We start from the raw sequence: 20,161 nt of genomic DNA on the forward strand, positions 1-20,161 counted from the left end.
TATTGTCTCCCCCAAAAAACCCGATTCAGTAGATGGAACTGTTGATTCTCTGATTTACTGCCATGTGGCGGTTAGTTGATGGCATTTCTCAGTTTCTCTTAATGGCTGGAATTGCGATAAACCTGTGTATATTGGGAATATTAACGTAAATATGGATGACATTACGATATGAGTTTTTTATATAGCTCTAAATAATGCAAAAGGACTCACTGTCTGGTTATATGTCCCTTGATACCTTTCGTCTCTGAACAATAACCATACTATAGGATGGATGTAAAAAACTGGGGTATTTTTGTTATAATGACCCTCATGTGAACTTTCAGATTATATTGCCATCTTGTGGTATTTGTTGGTATCTTTTGATAATTGATATTGTCTCCCCAAGAACCCGATTCAGTGGATGGAATTCATGATTCTTTGATTTATATCGCCATCTCCTGGTTAAAGTGTGATAAAAGCCCCAACAGACTGGTATATGTAATTTATGACCTTTGATTAATATATGTTTTGGTTAAAATATCAAGCCTCTCCCCTCCCTGTGGACTCCAGCCGCCTGCCTTTTTAATTTTAATTAAGACCAGTAGCTGTGCTAAGTATTTAGCCCCCCCCCCTTGTTTTCTTCCATTAGGAACAACTGCAGGTCACCTCTTTTGCATAAATGGGTGGGTCTTTACCCACTATAAATAGGATATTGAAATGCAGCTGTCCCATTGGTCCTGACGAAGCTGAGTGAGATACGCCCATCGGCGAAAAGCGTTGACGTCATACGTCAGATACGTCACTTCCGGTCATGCGCACTAGGTGGAACGCACGCTGACCCATAAGGAGGAAGCCATCTTCACATGCCATGAGGCAAGCGTGAGCAGTACAGGCGCTGAGAGGGGGCTGGAACCCGCGGTATATCGGCGGATGTCAGCGGTGGTTCCTGGGCCTCTGTGGCCGTATTTGGCAATATCCATGAAGGACATTTCTTTCATTCCCTTTATCCACGGCACAGGTGGTGAGTGGATTGTTACAGGACATTAGATATACGGTCCTCTGTGATCAATATGACCTACATATCTTATTGAGTGCAAGCTCTGTCAGTGACTTCCCACATTATTTGTTTCACTACAGGATGGGGACATTATGGTGCTTTGTGTAGGATACAGGACATACCGCATATAGCTCAACAGGCAGAAGATTCCTTGGGATATGTTTTGCTTTTCCTACAAAGGGTGGTGTGTAGTCCACATACAGTGGTGAAGACACCATTTCAAGCAGAGTGCTGCAATCTGCACCTTTTCTCCCATCCTGGGAATAAATGGGGCTTATTTCCATTCAAGAGCTTTATGATACAGCTGTTCACATAACAGATGAACGGGCCCCAACCACGTGTGCCGGCACAGGAATGTATTGCATCATATATGTGACATTTATGTCTTTTTCCAAACAGGCCTGAGGCTTACTGTTCCCCTCTTTACGCTTATTGTGCTTACCGCATTTCATACATGTGATATACGTATATCCATAGTATAATTTTTGGATTCCCTGTTCGGGATTCACCATTATGATATTGGTGTAAATTCATTATTTATTATTATGGTATACCTATGGTATAATTTTTGGATACACCTCTTCAGGGAAGTGTTTACCTATGTGTTTGTACTACAGAGATATTAGACTCTTGCAGTCACTTTTTCTGTTGCACATACATTTAGACCGGTCTTGATGTCATTTTATATGGTTTTAGGTCTGTGTGTTATTGTCTCATACTGAGGTGATGGTAAACCAGGGCGAATGCCCATATGTCATATTTATATCTGTGTAATAAAGCATAATTTTTGGAAAATTTTCTGAGTGTCACGGTCTGTTCATAATGTAGCCGCTTTTCTGTGAATCTCTTTTCACAAACCCCCCTTTTTTGAATGCCTTTTTTGGCTACTGAATGGAAACCAAACATTGGGTGACACGATAACTTAATTAACAACCTCTTAATAACCACCTATAATATCAATTAACAATTTACCTTTTTCCCACAGGTATTATCTTGGTTGCAATTAATCCTTATAAAGAACTTCCAATATACGGAGATGCAATTATCCATGCATACAGTGGACAAAATATGGGAGACATGGACCCACACATATTTGCCGTTGCAGAAGAGGCTTACAAACAGATGGCCAGGTATTTGTGTGACATCTAAAAAATAAATCAAAGTTTTTCATCTAATTAGATTTATTTTACATTTGACCCTGTACTTCACTCTACAGTGAATTGCTAAGAGCACGGGGCCCATTGTACAATTAATCCATCACTGCACAAGTGGTTCCCTTTTTCCTGGAAATATTCTGTATTAACCCCTTCACGCCTAAGGGTAAAACAAATCTAAATGCCTAAGCACAATTCTGCAACGTTGACGTGTTAGTAAAACCGTACATATCATCACAACTACTTTGTACATCCAGGTGAATTATACCGCGTTTTTTTCAGGACAAATTGGGCTTTCATTTGATGGTAAATGGTAATGGATAGCTCCTAATTTTTTTTTTATTATTAAAGGAAAACTGGGCCAAAATAGTAAAAATAAATCGTTTTTTTTTATTTAACTGTGTTTCTTGTTACGACCATAACCTACCACCAAAGAACAACCCAAAATAAATTCTCCGGTTCTTGACGATCGCAGCGATACCATATATGTGTATGTTATTTGTTGTTTGTACCCGTAGTACAGCCCAGAAACAATAGTGCGCATTTTGTTTTTGTGTTTTGTTTTTTTTACACAAAACACACTGTCACTGACACTGACATTAACACTAACTGACACTGATACTAATTTTTTTAAATCCTGACCTTTGACCCTGACCTTTGACCCTGACCTTGACTCAAACACTAACCCTGGTACTGAACTAGATCAAACTTTGATCTAGGTATTTTTCTTTATTTTTTATTTTATTTTTTAATATTTATTTATCTTTTTTTTTTTTTTTTTACAAACTTTTTTTTTATCTCTCTGTCAGGAGTTCGAGAGATACAATGTATCTCTCTTCTCCATTCATAGAGAGAGAGAAAACAAGGGGGCCGGGCTGCACAGTGACTGATCACTGTGATAGCCAATCAGAGGCTATCACAGCGATCACGTGACCCGAACGGGACCCGGGGCTCTCAGTGACACCGCGGTCTCGGTGCTGGGAGCGCGCCGAGCGGCGTGCTCCCAGCACAAAGACAGGTACGCAAATATGCGCCCCCACGGAAAAAAGCCCAGGTCCGTGAGGCCGCATATTTGTGTTACGTCGGCGTCAAGGGGTTAAAGAAGAACTATAGGCAAAACATTTTTTTTCATTTTGGATAGAGTAATGGAGGGTTATAATCCCTGTCAGTTTTTTTGCCATCTGTGACCGAGATTTCCCTTCACTTCCTGTCCCATAGCCAAACAGGAAGTGAGAGGAAATCCCTTCAAATTAAGGGAATCCCTTGGGCACCCCAAGGTCACCAGAACTAATGTCTCTATTGGAAGATTTCTCCTCTATTACTTTTCTAGGTTGCAAAAAATGTGAGACTGGAAAACATTAATGTGAGACCATGCTCCCCTTATAATAAATAGTTGGCTTTCATTGGCTTTAAAAAGCCACATAGACATAAACTGCAAATGCTATTATATATAAATGTGTGATGTTAACAGTCAAACACATACAAGAATACATACAATATATGAATAAATACCAACAAAGCAATGTAAAAGATTTTTTGCACAAAAGCCTACCTCCCACATAGTCTATGTGCAATTAAAAATAATATCAACTAAATAAAATGTCTGATAACAACATAAATTAGGTGCACAATCAAATTCATAAAAAGTCAACAAATATCAAGTGCTTTGTGCTTCTTCCTTATACCAATATGTGCAAAAGATGAAAAGACACCTAGAAATTATGTGATCTTCCTTTCTTCCCAAAGGAGTGAAACACACCGCACTCACCAGAAATGTATGACCTCTTTTCTCCTGATGACGTTAAATGTTGCTGACGAAGCGCGTTGGGTGGACCTTGCGTGATATGACACTGCCGTCTGGTGTCTTTTCTTCTTTTGCGCATAATGGAATAAGGAAGGAGCACAAAGCACTTGATATTTATGACTTTACATGAATTTTTTGCATTGTGCACTGGATTTATGTTGGTATCAGACACTTTATTTAGTTGGTATTATTTATTTATTTATTTATTGCACATAGTGGGATGTAGGCTTTTGTGCAAAAAATCTTTTATATTGGTTTGTTGGTATTTATTCACATTTGTTACATATTCATGTATGTATTTGTCAAGGTCCTACCTTTTCCCTGAGGTTATGTTACTCCATGTGCTGGCGTCCATCTTGGATTCTGCTGTGCATGATGGGAATCCTTTTTACGTCTTCAGGTCTCTGAGGTCCACCCCCCAGAGGGGCGTGGCTGATGACATATAAGCCTGTGGCCCGCACATGCTCTTTGCACTTGTGTCTTGTGTCTTGGTGTTACTATTACTCTGTTCTGACTCTCGTGACTCTCCTGGTATTCTGATTCGGCTTGTGACTTGACTATTCTCCTTTGATCTGACCCTCTGTTGCTGAACCCGGCTTGTGACCTGTGATTCTCGTCTGCTGTCCTGTACTGTTTTGTCCTGTTGTTGTTGACCCCGGCTTGTCTGACTACTCTTTTGTTTCTTCCACCAGCTACACGCCATTGGCGGCGGCCATTACCGCAGCTGAGGTGTCTCGGGGGCCGCGACCTGGTTCCTGGCTGCGTCAAGTCCATCCCCACCATCAGGGGCCCTGGTGAAGGGCAGCCTGGGACTTAGACTCCGCGCCCTGAGGGACTTTGGTCTGTGGGTGGTGGTTGTCGTCAGCCAGTGCGTTACATTGTTAGGCCTGCCTGTCCGTTCCTCAGCTCCTGCCCTGACAGTATTTGACTGTTAACATCACACATTTATGTATAATAGGGTTTAGGGAGCGCGGTCCATTTGTGTTTATGATTACTTTTCTGGGGACAACCCAAAATTTGGGATTTTCTTTTACTTTCACTTTCAGTGATAATGGTAAACAGGACAAATAAAGAGGGCGAATCTCTCAACGCTGGAACAGACAGCAATAATAACTGACAAGGATTCTAATCCCTCTCTATCCAGTTTTACTTTAAGCAAACAAAGCTTTTACCTTAGTAATAGCATCTTTTTCTACCTTACAGGATCCATTAGGGTATTAGTGTTTGTCTTTTCAACGCTGCATGAAAAAAAGATTTTGTCCTAATTATATTACTATTTCTCAGTCATGCACTTTTGTTCTAGTTAAAAAAACATCTTCTGTTGTGTGACACTTTAAATTTTAACTCTTTTTCTAGTTTTGGATAGAGTAGGACAGAAACAACTGAGCACTGTCCGTGATACTTTTTTTATTTGCACTAACATACAATTTTGAGGACAAGCTTTCGGGGAATGTCCCATTCCTCAGGTCCAAGCAGTACTCAAGACCTGAAGAAGGGGACATTCCCCGAAAGCTTGTCCTCAAAATTGTATGTTAGTGCAAATAAAAAAAGTATCACGGACAGTACTCAATTGTTTCTGTCGCAAATGCACTAATACGGCTACAATCACCTCAAGCAAAATGGATAGAGTAGGAAAAATTTTAGGTTTTTTTTGTTTGCTTATCTTTATGTATTTCGTCCAATGACCAGGAATAATAAGAATCAGTCCATTATTGTAAGTGGAGAATCTGGAGCTGGAAAGACCGTGTCAGCAAGATACGCCATGCGCTACTTTGCCACAGTCAGTAAATCAAGCAGTAAGGCAAATGTGGAGGACAGAGTGCTGGCATCCAACCCAATAACAGAGGTAATATGGTGCAATATAGGACATGTTATGTCATGTGATATATTAGGTTAGTACATGCCTATTTTTCTTGGTTGGGATATACATCACTAGAAGATATTTAACTGTCATCCTGTTAGGGATCCGGGTATGACCAGAAATGTGTGGACTGACACAGGGAAGTAGCAGACTTCAGGAACACAGGCGTAGTCAGGCTGGAGAGGTGGAATGGTCAGGCAGGCCGTAAGGTACTGTCAGGTGCCGCCTGGCAGTGTCTCTAGCAGCCCACAGCACGGATTTCCTCAGGGCGCGGGGTCTAAGTCCCAGCCTGCTATTTACCAGGGCCCCTGATTATGGGGATGGAAAGGTGCAGACTGGAACCAGGTCACGACCCCTGAGTGCGTCCGGCTGTGGTAGAGAGTACTGGCAGGGGAGTGCAGGAACGGAGTCTGATGAGAAGAGGCAGGCAGACTTACTAAAGGTGATCTGTGCGGGATGGATGGATGGTCGGGTGAAGTAAGCGTAGTCAGACAGGCCGGGTCGGTATCGTGCGGGCAGCGTGGTACAGGAGGACCAAGCAGAGAATGGTCGGGGTCACAAGCCAGGTTCAGCAGATAGCAGGCAGCGCGGTACCGAGGATCAGGCAGAAGGATGGTCAGGCAAGCCAGGGGTTCAACAGGAGACGGTCAGCAGAGGTCAGGATCAAGCAGGGTCAGCAACGAGGCAGGAACACAGGCTACCAGGTACAGGGGCTCATGGGAAACATACACCAAGGCCCTGATCACAGGCCTGGTCATTCCTTAAATACACATCCTGCAATCAGCTGAGAGCACCCGCTGGTCAGCCCTGGTACTGCAGCCCACACGGCAGGTGAGTCCCACCACCAGTGCTGAGTCCATTCCTGACACATCCCTTCTATCCTGACTATCAAAAAAGAGGGGTATTTCCTTTTTAAAGATTGTGGATGGTGAGTTAATATAGTCTCAATCGGCTATTGAAACTTTGCAAAGTTTCATAGCATTTAGGCTTAAAGCAATTCTAAAGGTTAATTTTTTTGGGAAAATAACAAACATGTCTATACTGACCTGCTCTCTGCAGTGGTTTTACGAAGAGCAGCCCGCATCCTCCTCTTTTCGGATCCCCCACAGGCTCTGCTGGCCCCTCCCTTCTGTCAGGTGCCTCCACAGTAAGCAGCTTGCTATGGGGGCACCCACTGCTCCATGTGTCCAGTCACACACGGAGCCACGGCTTGTCCCTGCCTCTTCTCCCTCCTTATTGGCTAATTGGTTGGGATTGGTCGCAGCGGGAGCCAATGGCTCCCACTTGCTATCTCAGCCAATGAGGTGGTAGAGACCAAGGACAGCCAAGGCTGGATTGAGATGAGGCTTAGGTAAGTATTGAGGGGGCTAGGGGCACTGCTGCACACAGAAAGACAATTTTGTACCTTCATGCATAAAAAACCTTGAGCCTTTACAACCACTTTAACAGGATTAGCAATGTTTTTGCACCCAACAAACAAAAGATTTTGCTAGTACATTTCTATCTGTGCCAGCTCTCAGTTGATGTATGCACTGTATGTTATGGTGAGGTCATCATTCCTATCCATTTGTAATTATTATTCGATTTTAAAATATCCAACATACACTCAGAACTGCAGATTCTAATTGAATTCCTAGGACATTTATAGCAGACATTGTGTGCTATATGTATCTTATGTACCATACGTATGACATACTAATACTGTTAAATAATGTTTTCTTTTTGTCAGAGAGTCTCATTTAGTAGATGTTTCCATTAAAGCTTCAATATTTTTTACATTATATTTATTTGCTTTTATTTTCATAGGCCATAGGAAATGCAAAAACCACACGTAATGATAACAGCAGCCGATTTGGAAAATACACTGAAATTAGTTTTGACAGGAGATACCAAATAATTGGTGCTAATCTCAGAACATATCTTCTCGAGAAGTCCAGAGTAGTGTTCCAGGTAACCACAGCACAGCGCTATTTGATGTGATAATAAATATATTATCCACAGAATTTTGGTTTATGTTGACTTAAAGTATCTTTTATTTTTTGTTTAGTCAGAAAATGAAAGGAATTATCACATATTTTATCAGCTCTGTGCATCAGCTTCCCAGCCTGAATTCAAGAACCTTCATTTGAGTATGTATAAAATCCAGCAATTTGCATGCTCTTTAAACTGGGGTTCCTGGCAATACCAAAGGACCAGCATTGAAATACATATGGACTGTTCTGTCTGTGTAGTGCCGATATTAAAGATTAAAGAGAATTATTATCATTATAATACAGGATTTATTCAGCACAAACAGTTTGCTCAGCGCTTTACAATATATTGGGGGGACAGTACAATTACAATACAGTTCAATACAGAAGGAATAGGAGGGCCCTGCTCATGGAGCTTACAATCAAAAGGAAGGGGGAGATGGTGTAAAAGGTAAATAGCTGCTGGGGATGATCTGATGGAGGTGAATGTTTTAGGTGGAGGTGGGGTAGGCTTCCCTGAATAAATTAGTTTTCAAGGATTGCCTAAAAGCAGACAGGGCAGGATTTGACCAGACATACTGGGGTAGGGAGTCCCAGAGAATGGGAGAGGTTCTGGAAAAGTCCCAGAAGCCAGCATGGGAGGAGGTAAAAGGGGAGCTAGAGAACAAGATGTATTGGGAGGGGTGGAGAGGACAATTTGGACGATATCTGCAGTCATTCTCTACACCTTTTATTCCTTGACACTGTGATCTAAAGTCCCCAAAGTATTCTCTGGCTGTTCCTGGATACTCCTAGCTGGATAAACTACACTAGTCCCAGAGTCTAGGGCAAAAAAGACTAACTAGTGAAAATGTGTTACCCAAGGCTTTTTTGTCTTTATTGGAGGATAGGTGCAGGAACTCACATCCACCCCCCTCCCCCAACAGTGGTAGGGTTGTAAAGGGGCATTGTTTAATATAACCAGGAGTACAAGGTTCAGGAGTTACATAATACACAGAGTAGCAGGGTTAAGGAATGTATAATGCAGAGTACAGCATTCAGGAGTGAAGTACACACACGTTGGAGGGTCCAGGATTATGCACAGAGTGCAGGATTACATTACACACAGGGTGCAGTATTCAGGAGTGCAATACACACAGAATGGAGGCTTCGGGAGTGCACTACAGACAGAATGGAGGCTTCAGGAGTGCACTACACACAGGATGGAGGCTTCAGGAGTGCACTACACACAGGATGGAGGCTTCAGGAGTGCACTACACACAGGATGGAGGCTTCAGGAGTGCACTACACACAGAATGGAGGCTTCGGGAGTGCACTACACACAGAATGGAGACTTCGGGAGTGCACTACACACAGAATGGAGGCTTCGGGAGTGCGCTACACACAGAATGGAGGCTTCGGGAGTGCGCTACACACAGAATGGAGGCTTCGGGAGTGCACTACACACAGAATGGAGACTTCGGGAGTGCACTACAGACAGAATGGAGGCTTCGGGAGTGCGCTACACACAGAATGGAGGCTTCAGGAGTTCACTACACACAGAATGGAGGCTTCGGGAGTGCACTACACACAGAATGGAGGCTTCGGGAGTGCACTACACACAGAATGGAGGCTTTGGGAGTGCGCTACACACAGAATGGAGGCTTCGTGAGTGCGCTACACACAGAATGGAGGCTTTGGGAGTGCGCTACACACAGAATGGAGGCTTCGGGAGTGCACTACACACAGAATGGAGGCTTCGGGAGTGCGCTACACACAGAATGGAGGCTTCGTGAGTGCGCTACACACAGAATGGAGGCTTCGGGAGTGCACTACACACAGAGTGCAGGGTTCAGCCTTCTTTCACAGCGCCTTACATCCCCTGTTCCCATCTCACATCTGCACCCCTCCTCCTTCCCCACAGCACTCATCTTTGCCCCTCCTCCAATGCGCTACCATCTGCCACGTGCTTACTTCTGTAAAAAGCACCTCTCAGCAGGCGATCCGGCTATAGTACCTTCCCCGGCTATAGTACCTTCCCCGGCTATAGTACCTTCCCCCAGCCACAGCTTGTTTTTCCCACTCAGTGCACACTTCACCTTCTCTCAGATGGCCAGCAGAGGCAGTGAGATCATCCAGTGGGGGGTGTCGGCATCAGGCAAGTGGTGGGGATCATAGAGGGTGCAGTATCCCACTCAAAGCCCCCCTGCAGGGAAGGTTCTGTGGGAGGCATCGGGAGAGCTGCACAGTCACTTGTAAACACAGAAGCTGGAATTTGAAGTTTACAAGTGACAGCAGTGATCAGAGCACAGGGCCAGTGCTGGAGGTGGCAGCAGTGATGGAGTTTCAGCACATTCTGGCTAAGGAAACCCTTGTGTTACCTCTTCTTTGCCTTTTTCAAACTGGAAAAAGGTGCAGAGGAGCGTGGGAGAGAGCAGAAAATGTAAAAACAAAAATGTACACTATACATTGAGAGTGTCTTACTGGCCACTGAGAACACTTTCAAAGTACAAGGAAATGACAGCTGCTGGGACTTGGCTTAGGAGTCAGGCTTCATGTAACAAAAGCCCATAGAGAAGGAATTTCTGGCTTGCAATTGTACTGACTACTCTTTTGTAGGAACTTTATCTTTAAAACCTTCAAATGTCTAACATGCTTTCTTTAACTACAACTGTATACCTCTTTAAAGATTTGTGTGTAATTGTTCCACTGATAATAATTTGTAGTAGTGTTTACCTATGTATTTATGTATTGTACTTCTAGTGAATGCAGAGAACTTCAAATACACAAGCATGGGTGGCTGCATAGAAATTGACGGCGTCAATGACAGGAAAGACATGATAGAGACACAAAAAACATTTCAATTACTAGGTAAGGATGCAAAAAAATGAGATGCATTTACTGAAAACTGGTTTTTAGCTTCAGTAGCCTGGTAAGGAGAATTAAAGGATAAGTTCACCTTTTGACAAAAAATAATAAATGCACATTTTTTTACAGGTAAAAAATGTGCATTTCTTATTTTTTGTTGTAGGAGCCTGTAAGGCATTGTACAAGTGATCAACAGATCAATGATGCAATGCAGGTTTCCTACAGGCCTGTCAGTGTGTCTGTCCATACATCCCGTACAGGCAAGCAAATTCACTGGCAGGCAGAATCAATGAACTATCAGCCCTGTGGTAGATCGTTGAACTAACAGCTGACAGCCACTACGAAATAGGGAAAAACCTTCCGCGCTGCCACTACAATACTATGCCAACCCTATAGTCTAAGGGCTCGTTCACACTTGACTGTTTTACCAACGCTTGCCAAACGCCCCTATAGCGCTTGACAAGCTTTGGTCCGACGTTTGCGGAGCACTTTTTAACGCTCCGCAAACGCCGCATGCGCGGTTTAGCGGTGGTTGCTAGGAGTTTGCTGAGCGTTAAAAATGCCCCACAAACGCCTATAATGAAGTTTAAATGGTGTTACTGCACCGAAAACGCCCCGCAACCACGTCACAACCGCACCGCAAACGCCGGCCAGGCGTTTGCGGAGCAGCACCATAGACTAGAATAAGAGGCTTCAATGACTCGACCAGAGGCGCTAATGCTAATGCTGTTCTAACGGGACGCTAATGCTCCCGTTAGAACAGCACCATGTGCTGCAATGTGCAGAATTGTCCGAGGCGTTTGGGAAGCGCTAAAAACGCTTCCCAAACACCTCTCTGCCTATGGCCTGTACACAACGCTAGTGTGAACGTAGCCTAAGAAAGCGGCAAGCACCCAACTAGTGAAGATGCAACAAAAAAGAGGGGGGGGCGGGTTAGGATAATTGTGGTATTTGTGCTGTTTAAGTTGTAGTTCACATGTGTTACGGTCCCTGTGGGTCATTCCTTTTTCCCATTCCTAGTTTATTTAGATTTGTTAGCGCAGCACACACCCCCCCCCCCTTTTTGTGACAGCCACTATGGCTGTCGGGACTTGTAGTTCATTCATTCATAGAACTCTGTGAGTGAATGACCCGGCCATGTGGCTGGAGCCCTGCACAACAGTTGCACAAGTGACAGCTAGTACAGTGAACTTCTCCCCATACTGTTGGGGGCGGGGGTTGGGTGGGCTGGCAGTGGCTGCAGCATTGGGAACCCCAAAGGTGAACTTATCTTTTAATCACCTGAAATCCAAGAATTGAGGAACATTTGTAAATGTTGTTAACACAGAAGGGTCTGGGAAATTACCATCTTGAAGGAATATTTGAATGATTTAGAGATGTGGAAGTCATACACCAAGCTTATCTGTTGCCTTTCTGTTTGCCATAATTTTCTGCTGAAACCTATCCATTTATGATATGAAGCCAATAGAAGTGTCAACCTTATAGATGGAGGAGGAGAGGGTAAACAGTGCTCCAATGTTTTTCTTATTTAATTTTCAGTATGTTAGTGTGACCATTTATTTTTGCAAACTGACAATTTTTATTAGTTTTCTTACATAAAAAAGCAAAGGACAATCATAATGTAAGGGTACGAAGGTTCTAGAACATGCGTAACCAAAAAATGTCCTCATATAAAACACTCAAAAAAGTTACTCAATAGTGTATTACTAGATGGTTTGAATCTCTGCTGGTTCAATGGGGATCGGCTGAGGTTCGAACCATGTATGGGCAAGCTGGTTGTACCCAAGTTGATTGATCAACTTGAGTACAACAAGCATGTTGGATATTTCATTTGATTATTGCCAGCGGCTATAGCCGCTAGCAATAGTCACTATTGGGTTTATTTACTAAAGCTGGAGAGTGCAAAATCAGACTCCCTTCTGCATAGAAACCAATCAGCTTCCAGGTTTCATTGCCAAAGCTTCATTGAACAAGCTGAGGTTAGAAGCTGATTGGTTTCTGTGCAGAAGGGAGTCTGATTTTGGACTCTCCAGCTTTAGTAAATAAACCCTTATGTGTTCTCCCAGCCAGGATGGCTTTCCCCACCCTCCTGCCAAGAGAAAACAATAGCTCCGTAGGAGGGATTCCCTCATAATCACTGAGGGTGAATGAATAGTCTCACAGGTTCAGTCCTAGTGTATGCATTAGTGCTCCAATCAGATAATGCCTGAACTAATTATAAAAGGAAAATAGTAGAATACAAAAGTGCAGAAAGAAAGAAGGAATAAAGGTTACGAAGGGGAAAGGGGTAGAGTGTGATTTCCACTTGTCATGGCTCCCAACTAAATCTGGAGGTGGGCACTGCCACATACCGTACGACAGGTGCTATCCTAAGCCTATGGGGAATGGATCAGGTGAGGGGAGTTTCTAAAAGGTCCCACAGTTCCCAACTCGAATGTGGATGTCTAAGGAGTCATTTAGGGAGGCGGTTAAGTATTCCATCCTCTTTACATCCCAGGTCCTGGTATGCAATTCATCCAGAAGGGGGGGAAAACACAGAGACCATTTATTTTTATTATATATGTTGTTGCTTTTTTGTGTTTATATTACTCCTCACTATATAAATTGGCTCTCTGGTCATCTCACAGATTTATGTGGTCTATTCTCCCAATAAAAAAAAAATAATGTTATTTTTTTTTTTGCCAGATTAACATAGACTTCCTTCTTTCTTTGTGGCAATTGGCACAATGTTTAGGTTTCAATATTGACTTTCAGATGGATGTATTCAAGGTTCTGTCGGCTGTCTTGCATCTGGGAAACATAGAGATCAAGCGTGTTAGTGATGACAAGTCCTCAGTCAGTGTAAGAAATTCAAGCTATTGTAAATAAAACATTGCTCAGCTAAAAAAAAGTTGATAAAGTCATGTTAACTCCTTCATTAATTCCTCTAAGTTAAATTTGGTTGATCTGATATTAAAAAAAGCTATTTTATATATTTTAACTTCAGATGTACAAGACGTTGGTTATCTGAATATTTTGTACTATGTTATAGAGATCAATTTTATACATATTTTTTTCTGTTATTTAATTAAACTCTCCTAACTGACAGTTGAACATAATATAATGAAAATGAATGCAACAAGGGGTCACCTATATGGGCTGTGAGCTGCATTAAGCATTTTCATATGTTTTATTACTATAAAGAATAGTGATGTAATTTACACACAGCAGTGTGACGCCCTTTTGGGGTCAAAGGGGGGTTACAATTTTTCCATGTATACTTCACTAGATGCTGGATCCACTTTGGTGTCCACTAGCTTAATGGCTCTGTTCATATTGAATTGCTGAGAAATAAGCATTGTATCCAATAATTGTTCTTTACACACCCCTTTTAATACCTTAATAAAAAAGATGGTGAATATATAATTTTTTAATAGAAGAAACTTAATGAGAGAAATGCTAAAACAACAGCAGTGAATGCACTTTTGTATTTAATTTGAGTTTTATGCTGATTAATCTATTTAGCTGTAATTGTCATTGTTCCTATAGTTACAGTACTTTCTGATTTCTACATTTGAAGAACTTTACACTGACCACTCTTCATTTATTTTGTAGAAAGATAACCAGCATTTGCAGATATTTTGCAAGCTGCTGGACCTTGACTCAGAAAAAGTGGCACTATGGTTGTGTAATAGGAAAATAGTTACAGTATCGGACACCGTCATCAAACCCATGACAAGACACCAAGCTGACTATGGAAAGGATGCATTGGCTAAGAAAATCTATTCTCATCTTTTTGACTATTTGATTGAAAAAATCAATAAAGCACTGAGGTTCCCAGGAAAGCAGAATACATTTATTGGAGTGCTCGATATCTATGGGTAAATAGAGTTTATTGCTTTGTTCTTACATACATAAATTGTCCAGGATTTATTAAGCTCATTTCTGTTGTTATGGAGAAACCATTATATTACTTCAGGAGGTTCCTATGGACTCAAGTCAGTGTGATTTAAACAAAACCAGTTGTTCCTCAGACTTCTGTCTTTAGGCAAGAAAAGTCAAGAGGTAGGCTCTTCAGAGGCTCCTCAACTCTCCGTAGTTTCACTTCCTTCCACTGTTGATGGTGCTTCTCCCAAACTGCCTGACATGATTAAAGTTGAATTTTATGCAAACAGCTAAATCCAGAGCTAAAATACTGTATTTTCCGGCGTATAAGATGACTTTTTATACTTAAAAACATACCCTAAAAATCGGGGGGTCATCTTATACACGGGGTATACAATGTGAACCTTTAGCTGGCTCAAAACGAAAGTCCCTAATCTGTCAGCCCACTGTATGTGTGGTAATACTGTATGTACAGTAGCTTCGGCTACATACAGTATACCGGGCTGAGCCAATCACGGCGAGTGATGTATTCTATTGAATACAAAGCCTGCTCGGATTGGCTGAGGTTGTAACATCATCAACCCGCCTCTCTGACTCTGAGCCAATCTGAGCAGGTTTTGTATTCATTAATAGAATACATCGCTCGCCGTGATTGGCTCAGCGCGGTATACTGCATGTAGCCGAAGCTACCGTACATACAGTATTACCACACATCCAGCGGGCTGACAGATTAGTGGGTGTATATTTAATCAAATCTGATGTTTATTCAAATCTGATGTTTTTAAATGGTGTTGTCTCGGAAGGGGGGTAGTCTTATACGGCGAGTATACCCCGAAACCTATGTTTTAACTGGAAAATTAGGGGGTCATCTTATACACCCAGTCGCCTTATACACCGGCAAATACGGTACACATTTGGGAGCTGTCTTATCTGTCAAATGATTTGTATTTCTCTCCATCTAGTCCTGAGCTTCAGACAGCCCTGATTAGTAGTGATGGGCCAAACATCCCCTGTTCAGTTCGCAGTCAAACATTCGAACCTACCGAAAGTTCGAGCGCGAACTTTGAACAGGGACAGTTCACTAAGCGGTATCTTACCGCATGTGAGTATGCGGTAAGATACCGCACAGCTACTACAATACTGCATGAGTTATATTATTACGTCATGCAGTATTTTAGCAGTGAAGACATTCTTTTATGTTTCAGCTGTCAGTGGGGATTCCCACTGGCAGCTAAATATAAAAAGGATTGCCAGGCAATTAAATAATTTTTAACAAAATGGCGTGGGGTCCCCCCCACATCCATACCTGGTATGGATTTTGAAGAGAACCCTCCGAGCCAAAATTATTTTACAAAATGGCGTGGGGGTCCCCCTCAAAATCCATATTAGACCTTTATCCGAGCATGCAGCCCGGCAGGTCAGGAAAGGGGGGGGGGAACTAGCAAGCTCAACCCCCCCCCCCCTTCTGAGCCATACCAGTCCCTTATCTGGGCACGCAGCTCGGCAGGTGAGGAACCATACCAGTGTAGGTGGTGCAGATAGACCTGAAGTAGGTCTATCTCCTTAATTAATGTAGCAAACACCACTCCCAACGGTTTCCTGAGCCATTATAATGGTACAGGAAGCTTAGTTCATTCCTTGGTGTCCATTAAAAACAGAGGTGTTAGTCTTTTATATTTGAAAATCTATGTGGAATCCACGCTGGCTCATCAAGGCCCCTCTGTGTAGTGTTGTTCTTAACTCCAACCTAACAGAGCTCCCACCCTGAGACATACACAACAATTAAAGTGGAAATGCAGTCACAAAATTAAGTCCCGATAGACCACTCCATGTTGGTGCATTTTGCAGGCATAGCTATGTAAAACATTAAAAATAAGTGCCTATACTGTTTAAAATCCAGTGATATACCCTACTCTGCACATGCTCAGTTGCTCTCTATTTTTTGGCACTGTGCTGAAAATGTAAAGGCTGATCTGTTGACAGTCTAAAGATTTACTGCTGCTCAGGGGCTTTGAGCTTCAGCAAAATGGCAACCTCCAGCAAGAAGAAACAGGAACAATGCTGGAGGCAATTTACAGCACACACTAATTTTGGTAGCATAATTAATGTGGAATGTATGGTCCTTGCAAAAGAACATTATTCTTTATTAAATTGTTATCAAGTTGTTGAGTAAAGTTCCGCTCTAATGGCAGGTGTGCCTGAAGGTATCAAATTCGTCCTTAAATGTGCAAAGGCATAACAGAAGGCCAGCACAGCACAACGTTTTTATTGCTGTCTGTGTCGCCGTTTGGGAGGTCCACCCTCACTGTTGTGGTGTCAGCAGGATAGACAGCAAGGGATAATCTAAGATTTTACAGTGATCATTGTATCAGAAGTAAAGAGGTGGGGACATTTTTCAAAGGTGGAATTTCCCATCATTTTCCACTTGTTTCATGTCATGTCTCCGGGATAGGAAGTGAAAGGGTATCCCCCCTATGAGATCATGCGTGGTATGGTTCTCACTAACACAGGAAAACATGGACAGCAATAAAAATCTGACAGATATTCTACCCTTTCACCACTATAGTCTAAAAAGTTTTGGCTAGAATTCTACTTTAATGCCCAACTTTAGCCAAAATATATTTTTTTTGTTTGGAGTAAGGAAAGGTCAAAACATCGGGATTTTTAGTACCATCTGCGGGTCAGATTGTCCCTCATGACCTGAGTAAGAAAGGGTTAAAATTCTGAGAATATTTTCAACTGCACTGCTGTGCCTTTAATGGACGTCATGAGTACAGTGTAGAATTGACGCAAAATATTCCAAGTGGGATTACAGATAGAAATAAAATCTTCCAGCACTACAAATTAGGGTTTGATGGCTATAGTCTTTTTTTTCTGAACGAGTTTATTAAAACGTATATCTCTTCAATGCAGGTTTGAAACATTTGATGTCAATAGCTTTGAACAGTTCTGTATAAATTATGCAAACGAGAAACTACAACAACAGTTCAACTTGGTAAGTACTCAGAATGCAATGTCCAATGTAGCAAACCATAGAGACCAATCAGATCACTTTTTGAAAGGGGCCTTCATGGCAGGATCCCCAGGTATTACTTACTTTAAAAGATAAATTCGCCTTTCATAACGTTATATGTTACACCCATATTCAGGATTTAACTTTTTACGAATAGACCGGCCCCCTCTCCCCCACTTTCACAGCTAGCGAGGGTCTTCTAGCTGTCAAAAGTTTTAAAAAGTCTGTGATTGAGAAACTACAAGTACCAACAGCCTTAGTGGTTGTCGACTTGTAGTTCTTAATGAACTACCACGTCGCTGTGGAGTGTCATGGTAATTAATTGATTCTTCCTGTCAGTATAACTGCTTGCCCATACATCTCGTATGAAGTATGAGCATATTTTTTTTTTAAATCACTTTACCATCCATTTTGCAGTACAATTTCATGTATAGTGCATTGGGTTGCCATTTGGAATTAATGCGGGAACATGTGCGATTTTGCCTGTGTTCCTGCAACGCACAAATATGAAAGTAGCCTCACGCTTGGTTCACACTAGCCCACAGGCTGCTTGTTGGTGCAGGAATTGTATCTGGTCCCGCACCCACAATCACCTGCATTCGAATCTCGTTGCTCATGTGGGACGCATGGGGTTGCATTTTTGACACGTTTTTACAATGTTTGCGCTGGGTTTTCTAAAGAACATGACTCAAAAAACTGCACTAAAAATGCAATGCAGGTGTGTTTTTGATATGCTCTTCCATTGATTTCAATGGGGAGGTGTGGTTTTTGTTTTTGTTTTTTTGTTTTTTTTTTTTTACCACACCAAACCTACACCAAAAATGCAGCAAGCATGACTTTGAAAAACGCACTGGATCCGCAAGTGATCAGTGTAAAGAGTTCAATAGGAATACATGGTCACATGTTTTTCTTCTGCCTTTTTTAACACAAAAGCAGAAGAAAAAAGATCGGTGTGAAAGCAGCCTTAATGGTGACAAGCAGTTTACTAGTAGCACACTGTATTTTTGGATTTCCCTTAATGTCCCACAGAAAACGTTATAAAACGTTATAAAGCCACGCTGTTGTCATTCCATGCACTGTTTACTTAAGGGAGTGTATCTTCATGATAACCGTGATCAACTGAAATATTTAATTCTGTAGATACCATGTACAGTTGAAAAACAGGTTTTGTGGGTTAAGTAATATGGAGCCATATTACTTTACACTTAAGTATCAGTAATCCCTGTATGTACTGCTTTTAGGCCTGGTTCACACTAATGCAGTTTGTCCATTTTGCAGTCATACAAAAAGGAGACAAGCGAGTGCACGATCAGATATAAAGCAGCTATCATGAAAGGATAAACCCCTATTATCCTCAAAAAATGAATAAATGGTAAAATGCAGCGCTATATAATGAATCAATGAGCAAATAAAGTGACAAAAGTGACCAGAACAGAAATGAAGCACATATGGTTATACGCTAATGTGAACAGTAAGCAATAAAGTGTCTCGCCAAGCATATGCGAGAATGGCAATTAAAAATATATACATATAAGTGACAATCGTGAATAATCCAGCATATGTGGAATAAAAGAAAAATAATAATAAATATAAATAAATTAAAAGAAAAAACTCAGTGAAATATCTGTGCACGTGACTCCGTGTAAGGGATTGTTGTATGAATGCACTCACCAGAAGCGCATATATATTGTGCATAAAATCATATCCAACTCCTTTGCGGTGGAAGTAGGCAAGGAACTTCACTGGCTTCTAGCAGCATACAGGGAAGACCACTGGCTTCTAGCAGCATACAGGGAAGACCACTGGCTTCTAGCAGCATACAGGGAAGACCACTGGCTTCTAGCAGCATACAGGGAAGACCACTGACTTCTAGCAGCATACAGGGAAGACCACTGGCTTCTAGCAGCATACTGAGAAGACCACTGGCTTCTAGCAGCATACAGGGAAGACCACTGGCCTCTCACAGCATACAGGGAAGACTCAGAACACTGGCCTCTCACAGCATACAGGGATGGCTCAAAGGGTCCCTCTCCACCATAGATGAAAGATGCCAAAAACGATGTATACCACCTTAAGGGAAATGGTCATCAAAAAGATGGTATGTCTCCATAAGTTCAGCTTGTAATTCATAAAACCTTTTTAAGAGGAGATTGAAATCATTGTCATTCTAAGCTACACATCTGCAGCCTGCACTGCTTCCACCCTCACTACACAACGGACCAGGACAAGGAAACCTTCCTCATACTCTGCTATGTCTCACCAGCTCTCCCTACTGTCTTGGAGGACTTGTCCATTTTGCAGTGCTTTTGTGGTGCGGTTTGAGTTTTTCACATGCGTGTTTGATGTGTTTTGCATTTATTTATTTATTTTGTTTGGAGTTTTTTGGGCCGACTTGTTGCTGGGCAGATTAAAAAAGCAAAACGTGTCAAAAACACATCAAAAATCCACTCTCAGGTGTAGTGGTCATGCAGAAACAAAGCAAAAATAACCCAATGGTGCAGTACAAAACAACTCCTTTATTCACTAAAAATAGCCACTTACAGACTAAAAGTAAGTCAGAAAGCCCAGAAATGTTGCAATAAGCTGTAAACACTGATGAAAACCAGGACAGT

General features: G+C 42.0%; 1 protein-coding gene across 1 annotated transcript in view; it reads left to right on the forward strand.

The window, feature by feature from the left end:
- Positions 1–20,161, forward strand: part of LOC149442470 (unconventional myosin-Vc-like) — a 204,812-nt gene that overhangs the window by 82,609 nt on the left and 102,042 nt on the right. Inside the window, exons 4-11 of the mRNA XM_089656077.1 lie at positions 2,022–2,166; positions 5,684–5,840; positions 7,662–7,805; positions 7,903–7,984; positions 10,568–10,675; positions 13,407–13,513; positions 14,267–14,532; positions 17,450–17,531. Coding sequence (XP_089512203.1) covers positions 2,022–2,166; positions 5,684–5,840; positions 7,662–7,805; positions 7,903–7,984; positions 10,568–10,675; positions 13,407–13,513; positions 14,267–14,532; positions 17,450–17,531 — 1,091 coding nt within the window. The remainder of the gene's footprint in view (positions 1–2,021; positions 2,167–5,683; positions 5,841–7,661; positions 7,806–7,902; positions 7,985–10,567; positions 10,676–13,406; positions 13,514–14,266; positions 14,533–17,449; positions 17,532–20,161) is intronic.

Source organism: Staurois parvus, unplaced genomic scaffold (genome assembly GCF_062004578.1).
Source record: "Staurois parvus isolate SC_StPar_1 unplaced genomic scaffold, SC_StPar_1.0 ptg000885l, whole genome shotgun sequence".
NCBI classification, from domain to species: Eukaryota; Metazoa; Chordata; class Amphibia; order Anura; family Ranidae; genus Staurois; species Staurois parvus.